At 42.6% G+C, this 24918-nt stretch overlaps 1 protein-coding gene across 1 annotated transcript in view; it reads left to right on the forward strand.

The window, feature by feature from the left end:
- LOC148888041 (neurobeachin-like) overlaps positions 1 to 20407 on the forward strand; it is a 59770-nt gene extending 39363 nt beyond the window's left edge. Inside the window, 6 exon segments of the mRNA XM_089014309.1 lie at positions 10496 to 10587; positions 12733 to 12946; positions 14878 to 14949; positions 15041 to 15190; positions 20227 to 20351; positions 20354 to 20407. Coding sequence (XP_088870435.1) covers positions 10496 to 10587; positions 12733 to 12946; positions 14878 to 14949; positions 15041 to 15190; positions 20227 to 20351; positions 20354 to 20407 — 707 coding nt within the window.
- Positions 20408 to 24918: the final 4511 nt, after the last annotated feature.

Genomic DNA, 24918 nt, shown 5'->3' on the forward strand with positions numbered 1-24918 from the left:
AGCTGAGATAGGCTCCAGCAACCCCCGCAACCCTAATGAGGAATAAGGGGTACGGAAAATTAGATGAGATGAGATTTACCCATGGTGGTTGTTTCCAATATAGAGCAGTAGAACATGAGTAAAACTCTAAAAATCATTTAGAAACGGGCAGCAAACATTTTTTTAACAAACAATCTGCGGAGGGCAGTGACAATTGGTTGCAGCAAACTGCTGTTAATGATTTGAATTTAGGGAATCATTTCAGAACTTTCGCAGCAATTTGGAAATCTTCAAAGCAAATGAATTTCTTTCGGCCCGCAAAAGCAAATCAAAGTTGTGAAATTACATGATGCTTGCTAAAATCCTAACCTAAATTTCATATTTTTGGATGTAAACCACAATAACAGTCATTATTCTTGACTTCAGATTTGAAAACTAGTTATTCATTAATTTGTTGTGTGGTCTATATGTATTATATGGAGGGGATTAAACATTCTAATGGCTTCCCCAAATTCATAACGGCCCTCGAGAGGAAACCATAACTACAACTATCACAAAAAGCGGCAAAAAATGACTTTGACACCCCTGGTTTAACTCTTTCCTCCCTAGAAGGCATTTTGCATTTCTTCCCCCACAGCCTACACAGCCTGCAGCCTAGCTTTGTAGTGTGCTCCCTGAGTAGCTACAGCAGGAAATTCATAACTAACATGTGTGTTCAAATTAACTGTTATAACTTCTTTATTTGTTGTTACAATCTTTATGAAACTTTCAGTACAATTTCATAACATCTAATAGAATAAGATAACCAAGTTTTTTGTTAAATTAATTGAAAAAAAAAGTTTTAGAAAATTATTGCAATGTTAATGAAGATTTTTTTCCAAAACCTGCAAATTACAACAAAATGCATTCAGAACAAGTCACATATAAATGAAATAAACCTAGAATGCATTTAAAATAATTCAGGATGTTTTTATTTGTGGTATGGTTTAAAACATGGAATGCATAGGTGTCACGTCCGCTCGAGGAGTGATGACAGTACTCTAGGGACGAGGGGAAGTAGTAAGCGTCGGATCCGAAATACACAGTGGAGACACGGATTCAATAAGAGTCTTTACTGAGACACAAAAGGCATAACAGGAATGATGCAATGGAGGCGAGCTAATGAGACAGACCTGCGTGCGGCTGGGTGACGGGGGACATCAGGAAATACACCGGCACAGACCGAACGGTATGGGTGGCTTTTATAGCCAGACGGCACAATTAACGGAATGAGAAACAGGTGAGTGAGTCTGGAGAGTAGGGAGGGGAGTGGCCCGCTCCAGACACAGAGGAGGATGAGACAGGAGGGGAGGGGCACGCTCCTGGAGCAGACGAGGATGTGACAGTAGGTTCACCTTGCATTGCTCACAACCTGTTCTTGGCTCGCGACAAATTTTCTTCTTTGCACACTCTTTACATATTCTCTTTTTAATCCAATTCTACTGACCAATGAAAGAGGGCAACGGTGTCATTCTCCTTCATGCATTCTCCTTTTCTTTTCCTTCTGTAATTGCCAAACAACTGATGAGCTAAGTTTGTCCTGAATTCTAACAGAGTCCTTTTTGGGAGGCGACCTGTTCTGGTTTTCAATTGATGGTTTGGAGAGAGTTTCATCAGTATAAATCCATTGCAAATACAAATATCCACTAGAAACCAGAACAGGTATTTCCACCATTTGAGTGATTTCCTGGAGATAGCGTATGAAGCACGTAGTTGATCAGCCCAAAAGTATTTGAATGGTGATAGAAGTTCATCAATGCAAAAGTCATGACTGTGTCGGATGCAAAAATGTCTTCATCAACATGGTCATCTATTTCATTCTCATCAGGATCTGGAAAGATACAGTAGACAGATATTTCAGAAAAAAAAACATATGGATCTCCGTTTCAATAATCATATTGAGAATGCAAAGCTATGAGGTACAGCTATTAGTGGAAAACGCACCATTCACTTACAATTATTTGCATCTGGTACCAAGTCAGGATCAACAATATCATCATGAAAATAGCGTTAGCGTTAGAATGTTCCGAATTCGGGACACTCCTTATTTTTAATATTTCTCGGTAAATAAACAAGTTAGCGTTTATGCATTTCAGTATCAAGGTAAACCACTTCTGAATAGGTTAACATCTATTCACGGCCCGCCTATAGTCGGCATCCGGCATTATTTGCTATCGCTTCAGCCCGACTGGAAGCGTGACTCGGGATACACGGAAGTAAAAACAAAATGACTGTCGTCGTTTGCCGGGAGGAATGAGTTAAGTACACACTACAAAGGAATATTGTGCTAAGTCTCTTCTCTTTGTCTTCTCTGTAATACCGTAGGATATCAAAATAGCACAGGATTGATTGTGTGTGATGGGTTAAAAATGAATTTCCCTCTGGTTCATGGCTCTTCACGGTGTTAGAAGATGGTAGTAAAATCAGAAGGAACCAAGGTGTTGAACAGCAACAAATATTATTTTAATTTAGGTGGCAGAGATATTGTGAGATCGGTTGAGGAGGGCCACAGAGAGAGAGAGAGAGAGAGAGAGATAGGCCGTGTTGGGTGAGCTTTTATAAAGACGGATAGGATGTAGGATGAGACGTCATGTAAAGGTGGGCAGGATGTGACATGTCAGGAAGTCCAAGAAAAACAAAATGATGCAAAAGGAAATAGAAAATACAGTAAAGTCTCGTTATATCGATATTCAAGGGAATCCGAAAAAATATCGATATAACCGGGACTATCGATATATCCGATATCGATATAACGAGACTTTACTGTATGTTTAAAAATGTTCGTATAGCAAATTGCCTTAACAGTGTGGTAACAAAAGAAAATTGAAAATGTTTGTTTATTTTATGTATAAATAATTTTTTGACCTGAAGTAAAATTGTTGATATATTAGAAACATTTTACTCAAATAATGATCTTTCATTTGCAATTAAAAAAATTCATGCACCAATGAATTTATTTTGGTTTATTTTCATCAGTTTTGTATACTTCGGCAATCTAGTTAAACCGGGCCATCAATTTTAGAATTTGGCCCCCTTGTTTTCCCAGATGCATTTGACCCGATGCACAAAACAGTTTTCCAGTAAATTTCAGGAGTTATGCAATGCGTTGAATCGAGCCCCCCAAAACGATGCGTGAGGACCTGCCGCGATGTCTTCAAAGGCCTGATTGATTTAACTGCAGCCCACAATGTCAGGCGGGACACCCCTGGTTGGGGCATGACTGGTCCTGACAGCTACCCCCTATGACAAAAAAATGATGACCTCTCCCCTTTGCTTTCTGACCACATGACATCACTCTGGACGGGGCAGACAAAGTAATCATAGGCCAAGCTTTACTACCTAAAACTCCTAAAATCAGAGCTCGGACCCGCACAGAATACCCGCTTTAATAATACAACAAAAGCTGCTTGCATTTTGGGGGGGGACAACCTATTTAAAATCGCATTTTCTGTGTAGCTTTATCTCTTGTTTCTATTTATAATTGTATTTTATTTATTATCGTATCTGTTTTTTTCGATGCTTGTCTGTGACTGTAAAGTGTCCTTGAGAGCTTTGAAAGGTGCTTGAAAATAAAATGTATTATTATTTTTATTATTAATATTAATTGAGCAGATGTAGGCAATCCATCAGCTATGCGTCTTCAGTTGACCTCATTCAAGAAGACTTGAAAATTTATTAGCTGGCTATCTTGTTATCTCGCTGGCTATCTAGCTATTTAGCTAGCTACTGTATCTATTAGCTATATAGCTAGCTATTACCTATCTATCTGCTAGCTATTAGCTATCTATTTGCTAGCTATTAGCTATCTATTCACTAGCTATTGGCTTTCTATTCGCTAGCTAGCTAGCTTGCTATCTATTTGAGTTACTTTCAGGTTGAGTGAACGCTGGTGTGTTTGGCTGCCGCTGCTCACTCACAGAAAAAAAGCTTATCCTGTGAATGTAAAGTGTCCTTGTCCAATGTAAAGTTTGGAAAGGTGCTTATAAATGAAATGTATTATTATTATTATTATTATTATTATTATTATTATTATTATTATTATTATTATTATTATTATCATTATTATCTCTCATCTCTCTCATCTCATTTTCCGTACCGCTTATTCTTCATTAGGGTCGCGGGGGTTGCTGGAGCCTATATCAGCTGTCTTCGGGCACGAGGCGGGGGACACCCTGAATTGGTTGCCAGCCAATCGCAGGGCACACAAAGACATACAACAGTCACTCTCACACTCACACCTAGGGACAATTTGGAGTGGTCAATCTGCCTGCCATGCATGTTTTTGGAGTGTGGGAGGAAACCGGAGGACCCGGAGAAAACCCACGCGGGTCCGGGGAGAACATGCAGACTCCACACAGGGAGGCCGGACCGGGACGCGAACCGGCGACCTCTGCACTGTGAAGCCGGTGTGCTAACCACTGTACTACTTATTATTATTATTATTATTATTATTATTATTATTATTATTATTATTATTATTATTATTATTATTATTATTATTATTATTATTATTGTTGTTGTTCTTATTCATGATTGAAATAGTAAATTGATGTCACTCAGAAAGTGCTTTATCTTCACCGTATATAGTCCAAAAGGCTTTTATTTTGATGGAGGTTTCATTTCATCCGTGTGCATTTATACCAGCTGGCTACCGCTATGCGAGTCTGTAAAGGTCTCTTGTGTACAAGTTTACACATTTCTTTTTGTGCTAAAATGTGTTCAGTTCGACCGAAAATACGTTTTCACAATGACAGATGTTTACTGTTATTGGTGCTAAAACTCAGGAGAGTACTCGGCTTCAACAGTATTTGTGGGTGGGTGTGAGCGCGTCTGTGTCTTCGCCATCATTCTTGCTGGCGTGTTGTTGGCTTCGGGTGTCATGACGCATGGCGATCCCACGCTGCTTAGCGGGTCAAGAAGAGGGTGCGTCCTCCTGTCTGACACACTTGATGTTGTTGTGTTACGGCATTGCATGCAAGGGCGCTCTCCGAGGCGCCCGTCCGCGGCCACTCCTGAAGTGTACAAATGGCTCTTTTTCGACTCATTTTTTATGCTGAGTGGCGCAGGTGTGCCCTGATTAAATCTGTTTGAAAAAATGAATTCCTTTTAACTCATTCACTGCCATTTCCAAATTTATTCGGGAATTGAAACTATGACAATCAGTGCCATTCCCGAATTTGTTCGGCTTTGGTTTTTCTTGCTGGAGGTGTCGATAAAGTGCTGGTTAGACTTCTGACAATGTTTTTTCCCTTTCCACCTGGGGGTAGCATTTGCCTTTTGTACAGCCGCCGCCATTTGCACCTCATAATACTCCAGAATCAAATAAGCTAGAAAAAAACTTTTTCTGATGAAAGAAGAGAGTGTAAGGTCTCTTAAGCTGCATTGAATGTTTATGTAGTCCTAAAATTCAATTTTCTGTGGGTCCTGCAATTTGAATGGAAATGACAAAAACCCTGGCACTGAAGTGGACATATTTTTGCATATGTCTGGCAGTGAATGACTTAATGATGTCAGGATTTGAATAAAATGTGAAAAAATAAACACTTAACACTGATGTTGTAAAACATTTTCTGAAAATGTGAATTCCATTTTTGTATGGGTGGGATTTTTTTTTTTAACAATCCATCCTGATTGGCTAACTGTAGACAAATGTCAACAATCTGCAAGCTTTGACAGCAGTGTCGTGCCGGATTGGAAGTGACTGTGGGGCGAGAAATCGTGGTTTTGGTGGGTGGTGAAGAGTACAAGGCAGTAGTCGTGGTGGTGGGAGGTGTGTGTGTGGGGGGGTGGGGTGGGGGGCTTGCAGGTGGCCTGTCCTCATCTAGAATCACCTCGGAACGTCCCGTGCAGTGGGCAGTCCTGGCATGTGCTGCCCATTGGCCGTGTGTGATTTTAAGCGGTATGTACAGCCCCCTGTCCTAAAATAGTGCTTGGCGCCCCGTGACTGACGTTGACGCACGTTTTTGTGATGGAGGAACCGGCGCCAGTGATGCCCGTCAATGACAACGACAAACATGCGAATCGTTGATTTGCCTTGTTGCACGTTCCCTCCGTCAAGAATGTTTTATTTCGCCTACAGAAATAGAAACTTTAAAGTCAACTTAAACCTCAGAATAGTGTCACAGTTTGCAAGGTGGTGGACAGTTGTGGATCCCAAAAAAAGAAGGCAGGAGACCAGTCCTTTGCACCTGCGGGATCTAGCAGTGAGTCGGGTCTGAGCCTGACGTGGACGTGGCACAGCTCGTCATTGATGTGAATGTGACTCGATTCAAAAAACACACGACAAAGCGTGGCTGGATGTGGACGTGCACTGCCAGGCACCGAGTGGTACTCTGGACGGCCACATGGGAACAGATCTCCACCTGACATGGGAGTGGACGAGCATGGTTCGACGTGGACGTGGCACTGCCAGGATCAGGGTGAAAATGAGATCACTCCGTTGTACCTGAGGGATCCGTTGGGAGGTCGGGTCACACTGTCACGGTTCGTGAGGTGGTGGATGGTTGTGGATTCCCAAAAACCAGGCATGGCAAGGCAGGGCAGAGTGTAATTGACAGATTTTATTAAATAAAGTCAGGAAGAAACAAAATCTAAAACAACAACCAAGTATCAACCAAACATAACAAGATGAAACAATTTATTTTTGGTTAGATTTGTTTTTAATGCTTTTACTTTGTTTTTATAGCTCGTTTGTTAAGTGAGCTCGAAAAACAAACGAAAACATTGTGATAGAGCCTCTTTGTCTTTTAGACACGGCTATGGTCGGATGTCTTGGAGCTCAATCAAAACCTACTTAACTCATTCATTCCCATTCACGAATGTATTCAGGAATTGAAAACAGAGTGAGACAGAGACAGAGTGTCATTCCCGAGTTAGTTTTGGTTTTGTTTTGTTTTTCTTACTTGGGTACCGATAAAGCACTGACCAGACCTCTGGCAATGTTTTTCCCTTCCACAATGGGGCAGCATTTCCTTTTTTTTCCCCATGTTAGCGCTTTAGTAATTAACACAACATCGTGATAAAGATGTGAAATGAACACAACAAAACAAAACAGAAAAAACAACAAATTATACTCTGCTGTTCTGCTAAAAAATAAATTCTCTGACAAGCATATACTTGAATAAATACAAGAGAATACATTTCAATGTACTCGTTATAAGGTGCAAATCAAAGTAAAACTTACTAAAAACAAACAGTATTCATGAAATGAAAAAAGACATTTTGGTGAAATCCAGGTTTACACATCAAATTATGAATAGAAAATCAGTCACAAACAGTACATCAATGATTAGGTATACAAAGCACAGTAAAACTATGAAATTACTTATCGAGTGCAGCTAGCATTATATTTACTTTACTAAAACGACAGCACAACTGTTGGCAGCACAACTGTTGCACGTTGAATTAGCATGACTTATGCTTATGCAACGTTAACTCAAAGCACCAACCTGCTGGCGTTGGAGCATCTGTGTGGCGGATTTCGGATGACCCTTATAACTTTTGAAGTTCATATAAAACTTAATTTAACACCCATTTGATGATTATTTTCAGACCTTCGCCGACACAAACGTAACTTTTTATCACCTCGTGATAGTTGTTACTCCACCACTGCCCAAACAAACCTGCGCGGTACAATTCTCTTAATAATACTGCTGTGTCTTTCTACAAACAAGAGACGTTTAAGAAAAATTACTACTTACCATAGAAGAGCTCGTAACATTAGGAGAAGTCCTTGGCTCGAGCGGTGGATGATGTCGTCAGTCGCAAGCACCACAAACTAGCATCTTTGCTCGCAACAAAGGCGGCAAGAGCCCCAAACGGACTTTTCAAAATATTCCTTTCCTGTGGAGCGACTACAGCATTGACACACTGGGTCCTTGTAATATACATATATAGTATATTAAATACAATTGTTTGTCTTTCCACCCTAATTTAAAATAAATAATCCGTCGGTCTCTGCCAGATTCAGCCGTTGAGAATTCAAATGGCGTCCAATGAGAGCACGCAGTGACGTCATCACGCAGCTTCCTGCCATGAACTCAAAATGTTTCAGTAAACGATTGCCATGAACTCAAAAGTATTGATCTACTGCAAATTAAAAACGCAGGACTCATTCAAAAACTCAAAACGTTTGAGTTTTTGAAACAAAAAATCGGCTTTTGAGTTGACTGACCTCAATGACTTTGAGTCAGTAGTACTGTTCGGGTTTACAGTGAAGAGAGGCTTAGGTTTCTAATGCAGCATAGAATGTTTATGTAGTCCTAACACACAATATTCTGTGGGTCCTGGAATTCAAGTGACAATGACAAAAACCCTGGCACTGGAGTGGACACATTTTTGCACATCTCTGGCAGTGAATTAGTTAAGTGAGTTTTCAGCCTCTTCTCAGCCCCCTCACCAAAATAATAATAATCTGTGACTTGGTGAATTTGTGAATGTCTGGCCATGAAAACGTGGTGCTGTTCACGATTTCCTTGACAACTTTTACAATGGTAAGCCTGTAGCCGTTGAGGAATGAGCACACACGATGAATATGTGGAGACGTGTTTATTCCAACGGCGAACAAGTGGATCTGAACTGAACAGCAAAAGCAGTGCAATACATGCAACATGAACTGCCCCCTCCCCTGCACCTGCTGGGTGAGATGCCTGGTCCTAGTGCCCGCCACACAGCCCCCCCCAGAACACCCAGAAGGAAGGTCAAGGTGAAAATTTTGCAGGGGGCTTAACCAGCCTGCCCCAACGACTACGCAGTCCGTCATTAGGTGGTGTAGGTGATTCGGGCGATACCTCAGTGGGGGAAAAGGAATCCGCCATCACCCGCATTTAACAGCGACAGCATTTTGTCCATTAGATCCACTGCTGTTCCGTCGCTGAGTCCGGGAAGCGAAAGAAGTCTGTCTGCTCTCTCGGAGGCCGACAGCGTGAACCGTCGGAGCAGCCATTGTTTGAGCGAGTCGTACTTCCTGCATCGTGGAGGCGCGCGCAGAAGTTGCATCATGCGATGCGTTGTCGGTTGGTCGAGGGACGCCACGACCATGTAATATTTTAGGTCATCTGTCGTGACGCCTTGTAGGTGGAAAAGTGCTTCCACATGCTGGAACCACGAAGCCGGGTCGCTGTGCCAGAACTCGGGCAACTTCGCGGTGTAGGCGGCAGCTGCGAGTTTGGGCGCCGGTCGTGGCGACATGGCCGTAGAAGAAACATCTTCGTCCGTTGCCATGAACATTTCCATTGTCGGGGTCACCAGTGTAGCCGTTGAGGAATGAGCACACACGATGAATATGTGGAGACGTGTTTATTCCAACGGCTAACAAGTGGATCTGAACTGAACAGCAAAAGCAGTGCAATACATGCAACATGAACTGCCCCCTCCCCTGCACCTGCTAGGTGAGATGCCTGGTCCTAGTGCCCGCCACAAGCCAATGTTTTTTCGCCATCTTGTGGCATTTAAGAAAGATTAAGAAAGATGTGAAAATAACACAGGGATTTTGTGAATGAGAAAGTTTAAAGTAACTCGCTGAGACAAGTTTCCAAAGAAAGAATATGTCAATTTATTAATTGTGAAATAAGACGTCCACTGTCAGGGTCTGAAAAAGTGATAGCATAGCTTAATGGCTTCTCATTGTTGGAACACTGCAGCTCTTTGATTTTATATGATGAATATTTACAGGGTTTACTCACTGTCACAAGGCAGCTCCTTGGTTTCATGTTATATCAACGTAAAAACCGGAGCTTCCCCAAAAATAAAAATCCAGGCTCTGGTTTTTTTGCCCTTGATGTTTTTAGCTTCAAGATGAAGGGAGCGCTTAACTTTTTAGGTGCTTACTTTAGTGTCAATCAGTCTTGAAGATTTCATGATTGCCGTTCAGGTTGTCTGTGTGTGCGTGTGTATGTCCGTGTGCACGCATTCTTGAAAGCAGACAAATATTTCATTGCGTGTGAAGCAACCTCATTTGGAAAGCGCCTCGAGTCCTTTTTCCTGAATTTGTGTTCAAGTGCTGTTTGTCTGCGCGCGTGCGCGCCTTCGCCTTTGTCATCCCCCCACAATCGCATGAAACAGGGTAGCTGCCTGGCGCGGGCCGGCTGCGATGTCACTCCAGGTTAGCGTTTGCGCAAGCGGGGGGGCCCTCGCGCCTGCAAATGGGAATGGTTAAGCCAAGCATGTTAATAGGAAAAGGCCTGTCTCTTCCATGCTAACACTTGGATGACTCTGCAGGGTGAGGCGGATGAGGATGAGGAAGGGAAGAGGCGGTCCCGGGAGTGCAGCCGCATGCCCGCTGCCGACCACACTGCTACCTCACCTCCCCCCACAGCCTCATGAGACTTGGCTGAGTTGGGATTTGCGCACATTGTCAAGTAGCGCATTGACCCATCACTTTGACGCATATCCACTGTGACAGCCCCCCCTCTCTCTCTCTCTCTCTCTCTCTCTCTCTCTCTCTCTCTCTCTCCATTCCTCTTGCTTTCCCACCCGCAGGCCACGAAGGTGCAGATCCAGACTGTTGGACAGACGCCATCTCACTTGCTCATCGAGCCACATCCTCCACGCAGCTCCACCATGCACCTGGTGAAAGCAGCGAGCATGCTGGGAGGGAGGGGAAAAACATTGGTGAACAATTTCAAAGAATTGTTTTGATTAAGTCACCGATAGATAATCACCATTTAAATAATTGAATAACGTCTGTGACACACTTTTGTCACCCCCCAGCCCCCACGGATGAAGAATGATATGCACTTCCCATCAGCAAAGTAAAAAAAAATGACCACCTGGCAAATAAAACATTGCTCAGTTTCGATGTTAAATTTGAGGTACAACAATACTCATAATGGCCAATTGTGTCCTGCACGGAACCCACATGTACAGATATCGTTCACGTGTGCACGGAGTGTAAATATGCAACGAGAAAACATCAATGCACAAAGGCTATTGTGGACGTCTCCAGCCTTCTCCAATAAGGCCCAGAGATGTTTTTTTTTACTTTGAACAGATTTTTTTTATTACAGACAGTAGTGTTTGTTGGGTTATTTTTTATCGTTCGCCCTTGGTTCATTGCTTCGACGGGTGTTGATGGAGATCGATGGTTAAATCATCAGGGAGCCAGGACTTGAACAGAAAGTTGATTTAATTTGGAGAGCACGGGCATTGTAGTGTCGCGGAGGAGGGAGCGCATGGCGAGAGAGAGAGAGACGAACGGGCTGCAGGAGTATTTATGCGGTGCATAGCAATGACGCGACAGGATGTGACGTAATAAAAGTGCGACATCGTGTAAAGGAAGGCAGGATATGACATACGAGGAAGTTCAAAATGTAAACAAAGATTACAGAGCGATGTTTAGAGATGTTTGTATGGCGAATTACCCTAACAGTGTTGTAGGTTGTTTAATTTCCTGACATGTTTCAGCATGTACTTCCACCAGCATCAGAGTATCACTGATGTTGTGACGCACCTTTATCAGACCAGAGAAGTTGCCAGATTTTTTGTCTGTACCTTTTTAATTTGTAATAATAATAATAATAATAATAATAATAATAATAATAAAATTCATTTATAAGTGCCTCTCAAAACAGTAGATAGAAAAATAGCTAGCTAATAGATAACTAATAGATAGCTAACTAGCTAGCTAGCCTATATAGATAGCTAGCCTATAGATTATAGATAGCAAATATATAGCTAGCTAGTTAGCCAGCTAGCTAGCTAATAGATAGCAAATAGATAGCTAGCCAGGTACCTAGCTAGATCACTAGCTCGATAGCCAGCTAGATAGCTCAAGTAAGTGAGCAACATAATTTAAAAAGACCAGGAAGGGCCCATTCTACACTTTCTGATCGACATTATTCATATCAGACCAATTTTTTGACCAAAGATATATTGCTCTATTTGGGCGATATCATTTCATACAGCGGATATGTTGATTGTAATGACGGATCATTACACCCCTCATTTTTTAACTCATTCGCTGCCATTAATCGGGAATTGAAAAGTGTGACATGGAGCGCCATTCCTGAATGTGTTCGGCTTTTGTTTTTTTTTTTTTTTTGTGGGGGGTGCCGACAAAGCGCTGGTCTGACCTCTGGCAATGTTTTTTCCCTACCACAACGGGGCAGCATTTGCCTTTTGTCCATGTTGGTACTTTGTTACAGCTTCAGCTGTTGTTAAAGCACTATACACATTAATACGTATGAATTGTATTGTATTTTGTACATCTGTCCCCATTTCAAGCTCAGATAGCTTCAGACCCATATAACTATTTTTCTTCTGATGAAAGAAGAGAGTCTAAGGCTTCTTACTCTGAATTGAATGTTCATGTATTTTATACAATTAAATACAACTGTATTTTGTTTTCTACTTCTTTCTTTCCTTTCCTCTTCCTTTCATAACTTTGCTGCTGTCAAATGTAAATGTCCCCACTGCGAGACAAATAAAGGTACATCCAGTCCAATCCAATCCAATGTAGTCCTAAGACTTAATATTTCATAGGTCCCTCACTTTTAGTGAAAATGACAAAAACCCTGGCACTGGAATGGGTACATTTTTGCACATCGTCTGGCAGTGAATGAGTTAATAATCACCAGATTGGTTGCAAAAGTTGAAAAATCCTCAATGAGTAAAATTGGAGCACTTGTCTCACCTGAATGCTCTCACGGTGCCCTGGTTGTCATAGCGATGTTGCTATGCCAATGGATCTGTTTGAAATAGTTTCCCCAAAAAAAGTGGCACGTTCCCCCCGTCTTCCTGCATTTTGTCTTCTGCACTTTGATGTTCAAGGACCAGCTGCAGCAGGATCTCATCATGGTGCTGAAGTTCCCGTCTAACTCGCCGGCGACACACGTGGCGACCAACACGCTGCCACACCACGCTGTGCCCGCCGTGGTCACCGTCACATGCAGCCGCCTCTTCGCCGTCAATCGATGGCACAACACTTTCGGTGAGTGGCGGGTGCGCCCAGAAAAGCCTCACCTGGGCTGGCCGGTACCTCCGCATGTTGCTTTTCGCCGGCGTGTGAACCGCGTTAACCCCTCAAGCTGAGAACGCGGCCGTCACCTCCGGGTCAGGGGGCCAAAGCCGCTCCGGAACATCGCACGCCCATTCGCCTCACAATTCCCAGCTGTCAGAGTGGAAAACACATTGGGAGGGAATCTAATGAGGGCAGTTGCAGACCGCAGGTGGCCAGTTTGGAACTGAGATGAAATCCGGTTTGGCTCTGACGACAACACCCATTGATTTTGCTGCCGCCCGAATATCCGATACAGTGGCCTTTCATCCATAATGTGTTCTTCCATACCTCCCTCCTGCAGGTAAAACTCATCTGCAGATCTCTGATGGTCTTTATATTTGATCAGCATTTGTTTTATGTATACATGACTCAAACAATTTCAAAATTATTTCGAGAGCGAATCAAGTTCAGCTATTTGCAAAAGTAAAAAAAGGCGCTTTCAGCTTAATTCGTACACATTGAAATGAACAGATATGTAAAATAATAATAACACATTTAAATTATAAGCGCCTTTCAAAACTCTCAAGGGCACTTTACAGTCATGGGATAAGAACTTTTTTTTTGTGCGGGTGAGCAGCGCCAGCCATTCGTGCCAGGGTTCACTCTACCCGAAAGTAACACAGCAGCAAAGTTATGAAAGGAAGAGGAAAGGAGGGAAAGAAGTAGAAAAAAAATACAGGAGCTGCTGGAAAAGGCAGCCATTCTAGCGGCGCCATCTTGAATAAAAATAAAATAAAATGAAAATAAAAAACTAAAAAAGAATAAATAACAAATAATATGACAACACAAAGACACAGAGTAAAATGTAAAGAGCCAAGCACTCGAAACATACTCAGCTGGCCATTGTCAAGCAAGTTATTTTTTGCGTGGATAAAGAACATGTGCCATTGACAATTGTGACAGTATGTGAGTACATGTGCTGTGAAAGGGTTATAAACACCACATCACTGATTCAGTGAATCGGCTTGTCTGAGGGTAATTGTGTTGTATGTTATCATTCGCATTGTGTTGCGTTAGAAATGAAACTGAGAGTAAGCTTCGTTTTTTATTTTGCTGCATTCCCAAACATCTGTAGAACCGCTGCTTGTTGTGAGCCAGTTGAGTCATGAAGCGCTCTCATCTCAAATGTTTGCTCTCATGTCAAAGCAAAATAATCGTTTGAATGCCCAGAAACTGGAGTACAGGAACAATGTACAGTGATACCTCGAGTTACGAACGCTTTAGCTAATGAAAATTTCGCCTTACAAACGTAGACGAGAATATAATCTTGGCATACAAACTATTTTCCCGGAAACACATGGAACGCCACAATGAGTGATGTGTCGTTTGCGAACGAGCCGATTCTTGGAGCTCCTAACAAGGCGCTGAAAATGGCAGCCTGCTTTTTTTCCCCTCTATTCCCCACCCCCAGTCTTCGGTTAAAGCTACACGTGATTGGTCAAGATCCGTGGACACATGCAGCAGGTAACAGGCGGCAGAGCTCCTTGAGACACTTAATGCGAAAAGCTATGCATTCCATCAAGCCATCAACGACCATGACAAAGGTAAATAAAACAACTTTATTTTACAGTACAGTGTATTTCTTTAATTATAATACCCTAGCACATTGATTATACATAAAATAAGGCATATTGTGTGTAATTTTAGGTCTTATTTGGGAGAAAATTATGTTTTATGGGGACCTGGAAACAGATTATTCTCATTTTTAATGGTTTCTTATGGGAAATAAATGTTTGGAATACACACTTTTTGCCTTACATACACTTTCTGGGAACCACTTAAGTTCATAAGCCAAGGTATCACTGTATTTTGTTTACTTCTGGCACAAAAAGTGGACCAATTGTGTCTTTTTTTCCCCTCAGGCCTCCGTGGAGCACCCGGATACTCGCTGGAGCAGGCTCATCATCTCCCAATCGAGATGGACCCTCTGATTGGTACGTTTTCCCCATGACTCCGCCCGTGCCCGCAGCTTCTCAAATGTTTGTAATGTCTCGTGTCGACGCGTGTCCTCTTTTGTCGCCACAGCTAACGGCGCTGCAAGTAACAAGCGTCACATCACAGACTTAGTGGACCAGAGCATCCAGATCAGCACGCAGTGCTTCGTGGTGACAGCTGACAACCGCTACATCCTGGTGTGTGGCTTCTGGGACAAGAGCTTGTACTCCTCTGAGACAGGTGGGCACAAAAGGTGGACGCGCTGAGGCGTGGATGACGACGTCCATACACGGGTGTCCCGTTCTCTACTCAATGCCCTTTTTTTGCCAAAAGGTAAACCAATCGTGACTATTGACGAAAAGGTTTCTTCAGCAATCATCTGTACTTCTTTGAAGGTGTCGGATGTTACGCTTCTTATCCAAGAGGCTTCGTCAGCAAACTAACATTTACTGGATGCATCCAAAAGATAGGCTGCCAAATGAAAAAGAAAGTAATGTAGTTTATTCGATACTTTGTAAAAATGAAAATTGTAAAGAGCAATAGATTGGGGAGACTAAACATATTCTCAAAAAAAACTTTATCAACATTGCAGGGATAATACTAGTAGACCTCAATCTGCAGTACATATGCACCTAAAAGCTAGCAACCACACATTTGACGACAGTGAGGTTAAAATCTTATCGAAAGAAAATAGATGATTTGAAAGAGGAGTAAAATAAGCTATTTTTATAAAACAGCAAAACCCTTCACTAAATCGCCGTGGTGGGGTGAGGTTTAATTTGGATCGGTCTTACAACAGACTTCTTTGACCACATAGACTTAGTTATGCTGATGAGGTGAATATGTCATGCATATTAGCATATTTGACAATAAAGCTGACTTTGACTTTTGACTTTGACTTTGATGGGCAAATGGCGCAATCAGGCCAGTCACAGAACCCATAATCAGGCAGGACAATAGAAGTAATCAGTTAGGATAATAGAAGTAATCAGTGTAGCCTCAGGGAATAGTCCTCTGCTATTGATGGAAACATCAGAAAGAAGGAACATGAGAAAATGGAGAAATACCAAGGGCTCAGAGAGGAGCTGGAGAGAGCCTGGAAGGTAAAGGTGACAGTTGTGCCTGTGGTGGTCGGAGCACTCGGGGCAGTGACCCCCAAACTCGACGAGTGGTTGCAACAGATCCCGGGAACAACATCGGATATCTCGGTCCAGAAAAGCGCAGTGCTGGGAACAGCACGGATACTGCGCAGAACCCTCAAGCTTCCTGGCCTCTGGTAGAGGACCCGAGCTGAAATGGGGGACAGACACCACCCGTGGTGGGTGAGATGAGGATTATATATATATATATATATACAGTAAAGTCTCGTTATATCGATATTCAAGGGAGTCCGGAAAAATATCGATATAACCGAGACTATCGATATATCCGACCCTGTTTGCATGTAATTTTCTCCGTGCGTGCATAGAAATAGTATCTATATAACCGGGACTATCGATATATCCGATATCGATATAACGAGACTTTACTGTATATATATAAATTACGTGAGTTCGGGCGATCAATCAAACACGTTTAAACCGTGAACTTCCCAAATATAAGCAGCATATTGACTGTTTCACCAGAGGAGAAAACATTCTAGATCATTGTTACACAGCACTCAAAGGCGCATACCGGTCTGTTGCGCATGCAGCATTGGGTCTTTCTGACCACTATTTAATCCACTTAATTCCCATACAAACGGATACTCAAATGTCTAAAACCGGTAGTCAAGACAGTTAAAAAATGGACAGATGAAGCAAAGTTATCGCTACAAGAATGCTTAGACTGCACTGATTGGAGCGTCTTTGAAACTTCAACGGGCACATTGGATGAATACACAGACACTGTAATATCATACATCAGTTTCTGTGAGGACATGTGTGTACCAACAAAGTCCTTCCGCTCATTCAACAACAACAAGCCATGGTTCACTCCCAAACTCAGGCAGCTTAGGAAAGAGAAAGAGTCCGCATTTAAAAGCGGCGATCGAGCAGTTTCAAACTCGCCCGAAACAGGCTGACGAAGGAAATTAACATCGCAAAGAAAAGTTATGCGGATAGGTTTAACAAACAGTTCTCCGCTAACGACACTGCATCAGTGTGGAATTACCTGAAAGCAATAACAAATTATTGTTTACCATTCCCCCCAAGCAGTGTACAACAATGGTATGGCTGATCAGTTAAATACATACTTTTGCCGATTTGAAAAGGACACCCCCATTTCCCTGGTCTGCCCACCATTACCAGAAACTACCGTATCTCCGCCCTCTGCCCTACAGATCCACGAACTGGACGTTAGACGGCTCTTCAAGCAGCAGAAGATCAAGAAAGCTGTGGGACCTGACAGAGTGTCCCCCTCCTGCCTGAAAGTCTGCGCTGACCAGCTGGCTCCGGTCTTCACACAAATCTTCCACAGATCCCTGGAGCAGTGTGAAGTCCCATCCTGCTTCAAACAGTCTACTATCGTCCCAGTTCCAAAGAAACCATCACCCTCGGGATTGAACGACTATAGACCTGTTGCTCTGACGTCTGGTCATGAAGTCCTTTGAACGCCTCGTGCTGAACCACCTAAAGAACATCACCGGACCTCTGCTAGATCCTCTTCAGTTTGCCGACCGGGCAAACAGGTCTGTGGAGGATGCAGTCAACATCGGACTACACCACATCCTCGACCACCTTGACAACACAGGAACCTACGCAAGGATCCTGTTTGTGGACTACAGCTCTGGTGCAGCCGTCACAACCTGGAGCTGAACACGCTCAAGACAGTTGAGATGATCGTGGACTTCAGGAAACATCCATCACCACAGCTACCCCTCACACTATCCAACTGCCTTGTGTCAACCGTTGAGACCTTCAAGTTCCTGGGAATCACAGTCTTCCAGGACATGAAGTGGGAGGTCAACGCCAACTCTATCCTGAAAAAGGCCCAACAGATCCTGTGTTCTTCCATCACCATTTGGTTCGAGGCCGCCACAAAAATGGACAAAATCCGACTTCAACGGACAGTTAGGATGGCAGAAAAAAAATCATTGGCACCGCCCTACCCACTCTCGAGGACTTGCACACTGCAAGAATCCAAACTAGGGCGCGGAAAATCCTACTGGACCCTCCGCACCCTGCCCACCACCTTTTCCAGCTACTCCCCTCAGGCAGGCGCTACCGATCCATGCGCACCAAATCCAGCAGACATTTAAACAGCTTCTTCCCCCAAGCCATTAACTCTTTGAACTCTTTCAACAGTAGCCAAAATGGAACTGTATAGTGCCACTTAGTTTTTTTGACGACGATACTAGTGCAGCATGTTCTACCGGAAACAAATTCCTTGTGTGTGTCCTACATACTTGGCAATAAAGATGATTCTGATATAATATATATATATATATATATATATATATATATATATATATATATATATATATATATATATATATATATATATATATATATATATATATATATATATAAGGAGTCCAAGATGGCGCCCGAGTAGGCAGCCGTCAGCAAGTGCTCTGATGAGCCTTGCTTTTTTGTTGTTTTTGTCTTGTTTTTGTGTTTTCTTTTGTCACTTTGTGTTGTTGTGCGTCGTGTGGAACGGATACGGATTGTTTTTCAGCATTTTTGACCACGACATTCATCAAGGAGGAGACTGTGCTGAACAGTTGCGCCTGTTCGGCAGCATGGATATGCCAGTACTGTTTTTGAAAGGGAGGAATGTCGGTGCCATTCGACTGTCATCGCTGGACAGCTCTGGGGCCATTGTGTTTTTTTGCGCCAGTAATGGGCAGCATCTTTACAGCCCCGCTTTGTTCAGTGGAAGGTCGGTGCTGTTGAACAGTCTGCGGCTGGATGGATACATGGCTTGAGGAGCCCGCGATAAGAAGGAAGGAGTGTCAGCGCAGAGCGCCGATGCGTACATGCAACTGTCGCGGGATGGAATTGAAGCTGATTTATGGGGGACAGGAGATGTGAGACGATCTCTTTTCGTCAATGGATGCTACAGCTGCGTGTTTGCTTTCAACATTTAGCTTGTAGTCGACGTGCACGTTCCACCATGATGTCCCTGATCCACTGGTGAAGAGACGCTTTGATCCTCTCCTCTTTCATCTGGAAGTGCTTTATGTAACAAAGAGGGCACAGAAAGTGCTTAAGAATGAATGTCTCTCTGTGTCTTTGTGTTGTCATGTTATTTGTTATTTAGTTTTTTTTGTTCTTTTGACTTCAAGACGGCGCCGCGAGAGTGGCTGCCTTTCCAGCAGCTCCTATGTTTTGCTTTTCTACTTTCATTTCTTTCATAACTTTGCTGCTGTGAAATGTAAATTTCTCCACTGCGAGACTAATAAAGGCAAATCCAATCCAATCCAATATATATATATATATATATATATATATATATATATATATATATATATATATATATATATATATATATATATATATATATATATATATATATATATATATATAGGGCCAAAGCTAACTACAAATTTCAGTTTGCTGACAAAGCCTCTTGGAAGCGAAACGTCCAACACTTTCAAAGAAGTACAGATGACGGCTGAAGAAACCTTTTCATCGATGGACCACTCCTGTATGATCGAGAGGTTACACAGACCATTCGTGACTATTGAAGAAAAAATGGCCGCTACATTTCAATCAGCAGACTCACGACAAAGTGCATCACAAGATTTCCAGTCACAAAAAACCTAACGAGCAAAACATGCAAAAGACACAAAATGATCCGAAATGTAATCTCATCTCATCTCATTTTCCGTACCGCTTATTCCTCATTAGGGTTGCGGGGGTTGCTGGAGCCTATCGCAGCTGTCTTCGGGCACGAGGCGGGGGACACCCTGAATTGGTTGCCAGCCAATCGCAGGGCACACAAAGACATACAACAGTCAATCTCACACTCACACCTAGGGACAATTTGGAGTGGTCAATCTGCCTGCCATGCACGTTTTTGGAGTGTGGGAGGAAACCGGAGGACCCGGAGAAAACCCACGCGGGTCCGGGGAGAACCTGCAAACTCCACACAGGGAGGCCGGACCGGGACGCGAACCGGCGACCTCTGCACTGCGAAGCCGGTGTGCTAACCACTCGACTACCGGGCCGCCCTCCGAAATGTAATCAAAACAACAAAATAAAAGCCGATTATGACCATGTTCATTTTTGCGGGGCTCTCAATCACCCTTCTGGGGGGTTCTTAACCCGCCCATTACTTTGTGTGTCGAGCAGGAAAGCTGACCCAGGTTGTGTTCGGCCACTGGGATGTGGTGACGTGCTTGGCGCGCTCCGAGTCGTACATTGGGGGCGACTGCTATATCGTGTCGGGCTCCCGAGATGCTACTCTTCTTCTGTGGTATACTGGAGTGGCAAGCACCACATCATTGGCGAGAACCTGGCCAACAGTAAGTGACTTTTTTGGGGGGGGAGGGAGGAGGCTTGTTTTGTTTTGTTTTGTTCTTTTCCCTTTGTGTCTCATTTGATGAAGTTGACAAAAGCGGTGACGGTTAATTAACAATTTCAGCTTGGCTGAGTCCAATTAGCTGGGGAGACATTTTTTTTGTTGGTCCCATCGGGGAAACGGAATTCCCCTGATGCATTTTCAACAATCGTACGAATATCTTGTTCAATAATGAAATGTAAAAATGTACTACGGGGGTCCATTTTCCAAATCCATACCTGTTATCATTTCAAATAATGTACAGCGTACTACAACTTTTATACGTAAAAAAAATGTGAACAAATATTACAAAGACCATTTTTGCTCAAATCCAGTTCATCTTAACTGCTGGTAGCCAACGACAATGCTGCCGCCGATCGCTACTATTGTCACAGCAAACCAGCAAAAGTTATCCTCAATCGTATTTCCTTTTTTTTAATCGCTGCGTATGGTGGGATTGATAAGAGCATAACGTGCGCAATCTGTAAACTGTCTGTATTTCCGTTTGTGTTAGCATTTATTTATTATTTCAAATAATGTATGGCATACCACAACTTTTATACGGGAATTGTAATCATTTATAAGTGCAGCTGATAGCCAAGGTTAACAGGTATGCAAATCATTTCATCTTTAAACCGTGTCTGTTTTTGGTTTCGCAAAGCAGTTTTAATAACACATTTTGTTCCCTTGGTAAAATACTTTTTATTTGGTGCTTTTAAATAGCTTTCTTCTTCTTCTTCTTCTTCTTCTTTTCATTTCGGCTTTTCCCTTCAAGGGGTCACCACAGCGAATCAGTGTCCTGCATCTCAGAGGTTTGATTCGCATGTTTGTTTTGGCCAGGCTTTTAAGTCGGATGCCCTTCCTGACACAATCCTCAGTATTTATCCGGGCTTGGGACCGGCACAATAAGACACTGGCTTATGTCCCCTTGTGGCTACAGAACAAGCAACTCTATCAACTTAATAAAGATGCTCAGAAAAAGGCTCCCAAACACAAAATAGTCACTGGCACAGCGGCATTGATTTAGACTTTACATGATAAATTTACATCATGCTCCAAATTATGCCTCAAGATATTATTTTACAAATACATTTAAGCAGAGGATATGTAAATATTAGATACAAGCATCGTGAAGCTGCTATCAAATAAGAGATCCCACATGAAAATGTAATTTCACCTGGTTACGTGTAATTCATTGAAAAAAACCCTTTTGATTCGTACCTTGTCTTGCACAAAAGACACTTATGGCAAGGAAACAGCTTTCCCATTTTGTCATTTTTAATTATGTGAAGCACAGTGAGTTGTCTTGTGTATGAAATGTACAGTATAAATAGTTACCTTAAAGTAGTTTGATTTTTTATTCCCCAATTTGTTTGTTTTAGTTTCAGTTCAAAATATTTGCGGCATAATTGTGTTTCGGCTTTCACAAGTTTGTCAGTCATGTCTGATGTAGTTGGTAAGCTTTACCGTCATCTGGCGGGAGGTTTTAGTAAAGCAAATAGCTGAAAACAGAGTTTGCCGCCATCTTGTGGTTTATATGGGGAATTACAAGACATTTTGCTCAGGTGTTGATTTGCGTGTTTCTTTCAGCTTTACATGTTTCGAATCGTGGTCATCATTTGTGGCTTGCTGAGCTGTTGCCATGTCAGTCAAAAGGATGTCTGTGTGTGACAAATAATTAAAATACTCGGACTGGCTCAATCTATCCCTCCACTCGACGCCAGCACCAAGCGGGCGGATGCTCCGATTGCGCCCGTCCCCCACGGTGAAGTCGACTGAGATTCAATCTTTTGTCGGACAGGTGAGCGGCTCCAGCTCCCTTGTTACCTCCCCAGAGGCTTGCTGTGACACTTGTCCTCCTTCAAAGCAAGCACCCCACCCCTGACAAGTAGCCCCCACATCATTCTCAGAGCAGCTGCTGGCACTGACTGCGCGGCTCAGTGTCCCGTGTGGTCTCTGCGGGACCACATCCATCACAGTACGGGTCCAGCATTGCGGGGGGAGGCAGGCGTTTGTTGGGAGTCCACGACGGTCGCCATTGTCACTCAGATGCCTGACTGAAGGGATTAGCTCCAAATTGTAGCATTAGCTTGTCTTTATGTGCTTTATCAGATAACCCATGAATTGATTTTGAGAAAAATCTGAAAAGTGTTATGATCAGGTTGGCGACCAATGGGTGGCGCTGTGAGCCCCGCCTGCTCCTGCACAGGTGCTGGTCGTCCCGATCAGTGGCGGACTGCCACGTTCGGATTGGCGACCAACAGGTAGCGCTGTCAGCCCTGCCTGCTGCCTCCCAGGTGCTGGTTGTTCCCAATTAGTGACAGTTAAAAGGACTCCCGGCACGACCATTCGGTGTCGGGTCATTGTATGCTTTGTATGCATTGTATGCTTTGTATGCATTGTATGCAATTGTATGCTTTGTATTTTTCTGTTTGAATGACTTTGATGTTTTAGATTTGTTCCTGTTGACTAAATGTCAGAGATATGACAGTCAGACACCCTGGACAGAAACGCGGAACCAGAAATGCCGGCAGGAAACGCAGTCATCAATGACATACGTCTGAATTCTGCGCCCCTCTACCAAGCTATTTATTAAGAATACATGCAAATTAAAGTGATACATTAGTAAAACATAGTTTTGTTGATTAGCATACCACGCCTCTGGGCGTCTGAGCAACAACAGATGTAAGCAATTACACATTGTGTTTCCCATGAACTGATAAGTTTGTATCCTGGCTAAAGACCTCCCTGTGTGAAAAGGAATTTGAAGTCCTAAATTACCCCTGTGATAAAAGACTTTCCCAGGTCGTAAATGACTCCTGTGAGGCAGGCCGTTTACATTGATGTGTCCGTTGAGCCGATTGACCCCAGGTTGCCCATGCCACACTTGTGTATTGCGTCATAAGAATTGACGCATGAAATTTTTAAATATGATAACTTCTTATTCTCTAATCTATGTCACTTTATTTTAACACAATTTCTCAAATACAACCTGCTGCTCCCTCCTGCCTGCTTTTTGGGATCCACAACTGCCATCACCACCTTGCAAACCGTGACACAAAGAAATCCCAGCTGTCACTCAATATGCCCAATTTTGTGGTCTTTAGGGACATGGTTTTAATTGGCGAATTTTGTAAAACTGGTCCATGCGGGCTGAGCCTAGCGTGCCTGTGTAGCAGGATGAGTTGAGGTGTCGAATATGAATGTACAACTAACAGTCTATCAAATTCATTGACAACGAGCGACACTATTTTAATTTATCATCGTTTTTTTTTATTACAGCTTTGTTTAGCGTAACTCATTTAAAAGCCGCCATTTTTCTCTTCTCGTGAGAACCGGCGGCAGCCATTTTTGATCATTCAGCTAATCATTGAAGGTTTATGTCTGTATATTATGTTTAGTCTCCCCAATATATTGCTCTTTGCAATCTTCATTTTTACAATGTATCGAATAGACTACATTACTTTGTTTTTCATTTGGCAGTCTATCTTTTGGACGCACTAATTTTTGTGTTGCCAAAGGACCCTTTTGTACAAAGGGTCCTTTGGAAACACAAAATTCATATTTACTTCAAAACGTCTGTGTAAGCTCTCAGTCGTACAGGAGTGGTCCATCGATGAAAAGGTTTCTTCAGCCGTCATCTGTACTTTTTTGAAGGTGTCGGACGTTTCGCTTCTTATCCAAGATGCTTCTTCGGCGAACTAAAGTCTTACTGGTAGTATCGGCCCTATATATATATATATATATATATATATATATATAGGCTGTGTCCTGGAGGGCAAATACATCCCCCTAAGATGGCTCCACCCAGAGAGAGTCTTGCCCCCATCTGGTGGAAGGCAGCAATTAAAACCACACACCTGCAGCTGATCAGGGCTTGATTGGCAAGCAAGGCTCTTAAGGCAGAGAGCCTCTGAGTGTGGAGCTTGGGGAAAGACAAGCTCGATTGCTGTGCTCTGTGAAGAAGTTGATTGCTGCGTGGAACTCATTGCCAGTTGGGACCACACGACTGGACACTGGATTTGAACCTATCTAAGGTGGCTAGGCTACATGAGGAGGACGTCAAGAGGGGTGAGGCCTAGAGACTCTTGGAAAAGAACTCCGTCTTCAGTTTTACCTCAGAAGAGACTTTATTTGGATTTAAGTATCAGAAGAGACTTTATTTTGATAAGTATTGGAAGAGACACTATTCAAACCTTTGTTGCTTGTGAATTCCCCCTGGAACCCTTGATTAAAACCTTTTGTTTGTATCCAAACCTGTCGTCCATTGCACTTCTTGTCCTGTCCAGATGAGAGCTAGCCTCTCATGATATCACATATATATATATATATATATATATATATATATATATATATATATATATATATATATATATATATATATATATATATGATATCATGAGAGGCTATATATATATATATATATATATATATATATATATATATATATATATATATATATATATATATGTAATGGCCAACCA

This window comes from Hippocampus bargibanti, linkage group LG14, assembly GCF_051943395.1.
Source record: "Hippocampus bargibanti isolate YZ-2025 linkage group LG14, ASM5194339v1, whole genome shotgun sequence".
NCBI classification, from domain to species: domain Eukaryota; kingdom Metazoa; phylum Chordata; class Actinopteri; order Syngnathiformes; family Syngnathidae; genus Hippocampus; species Hippocampus bargibanti.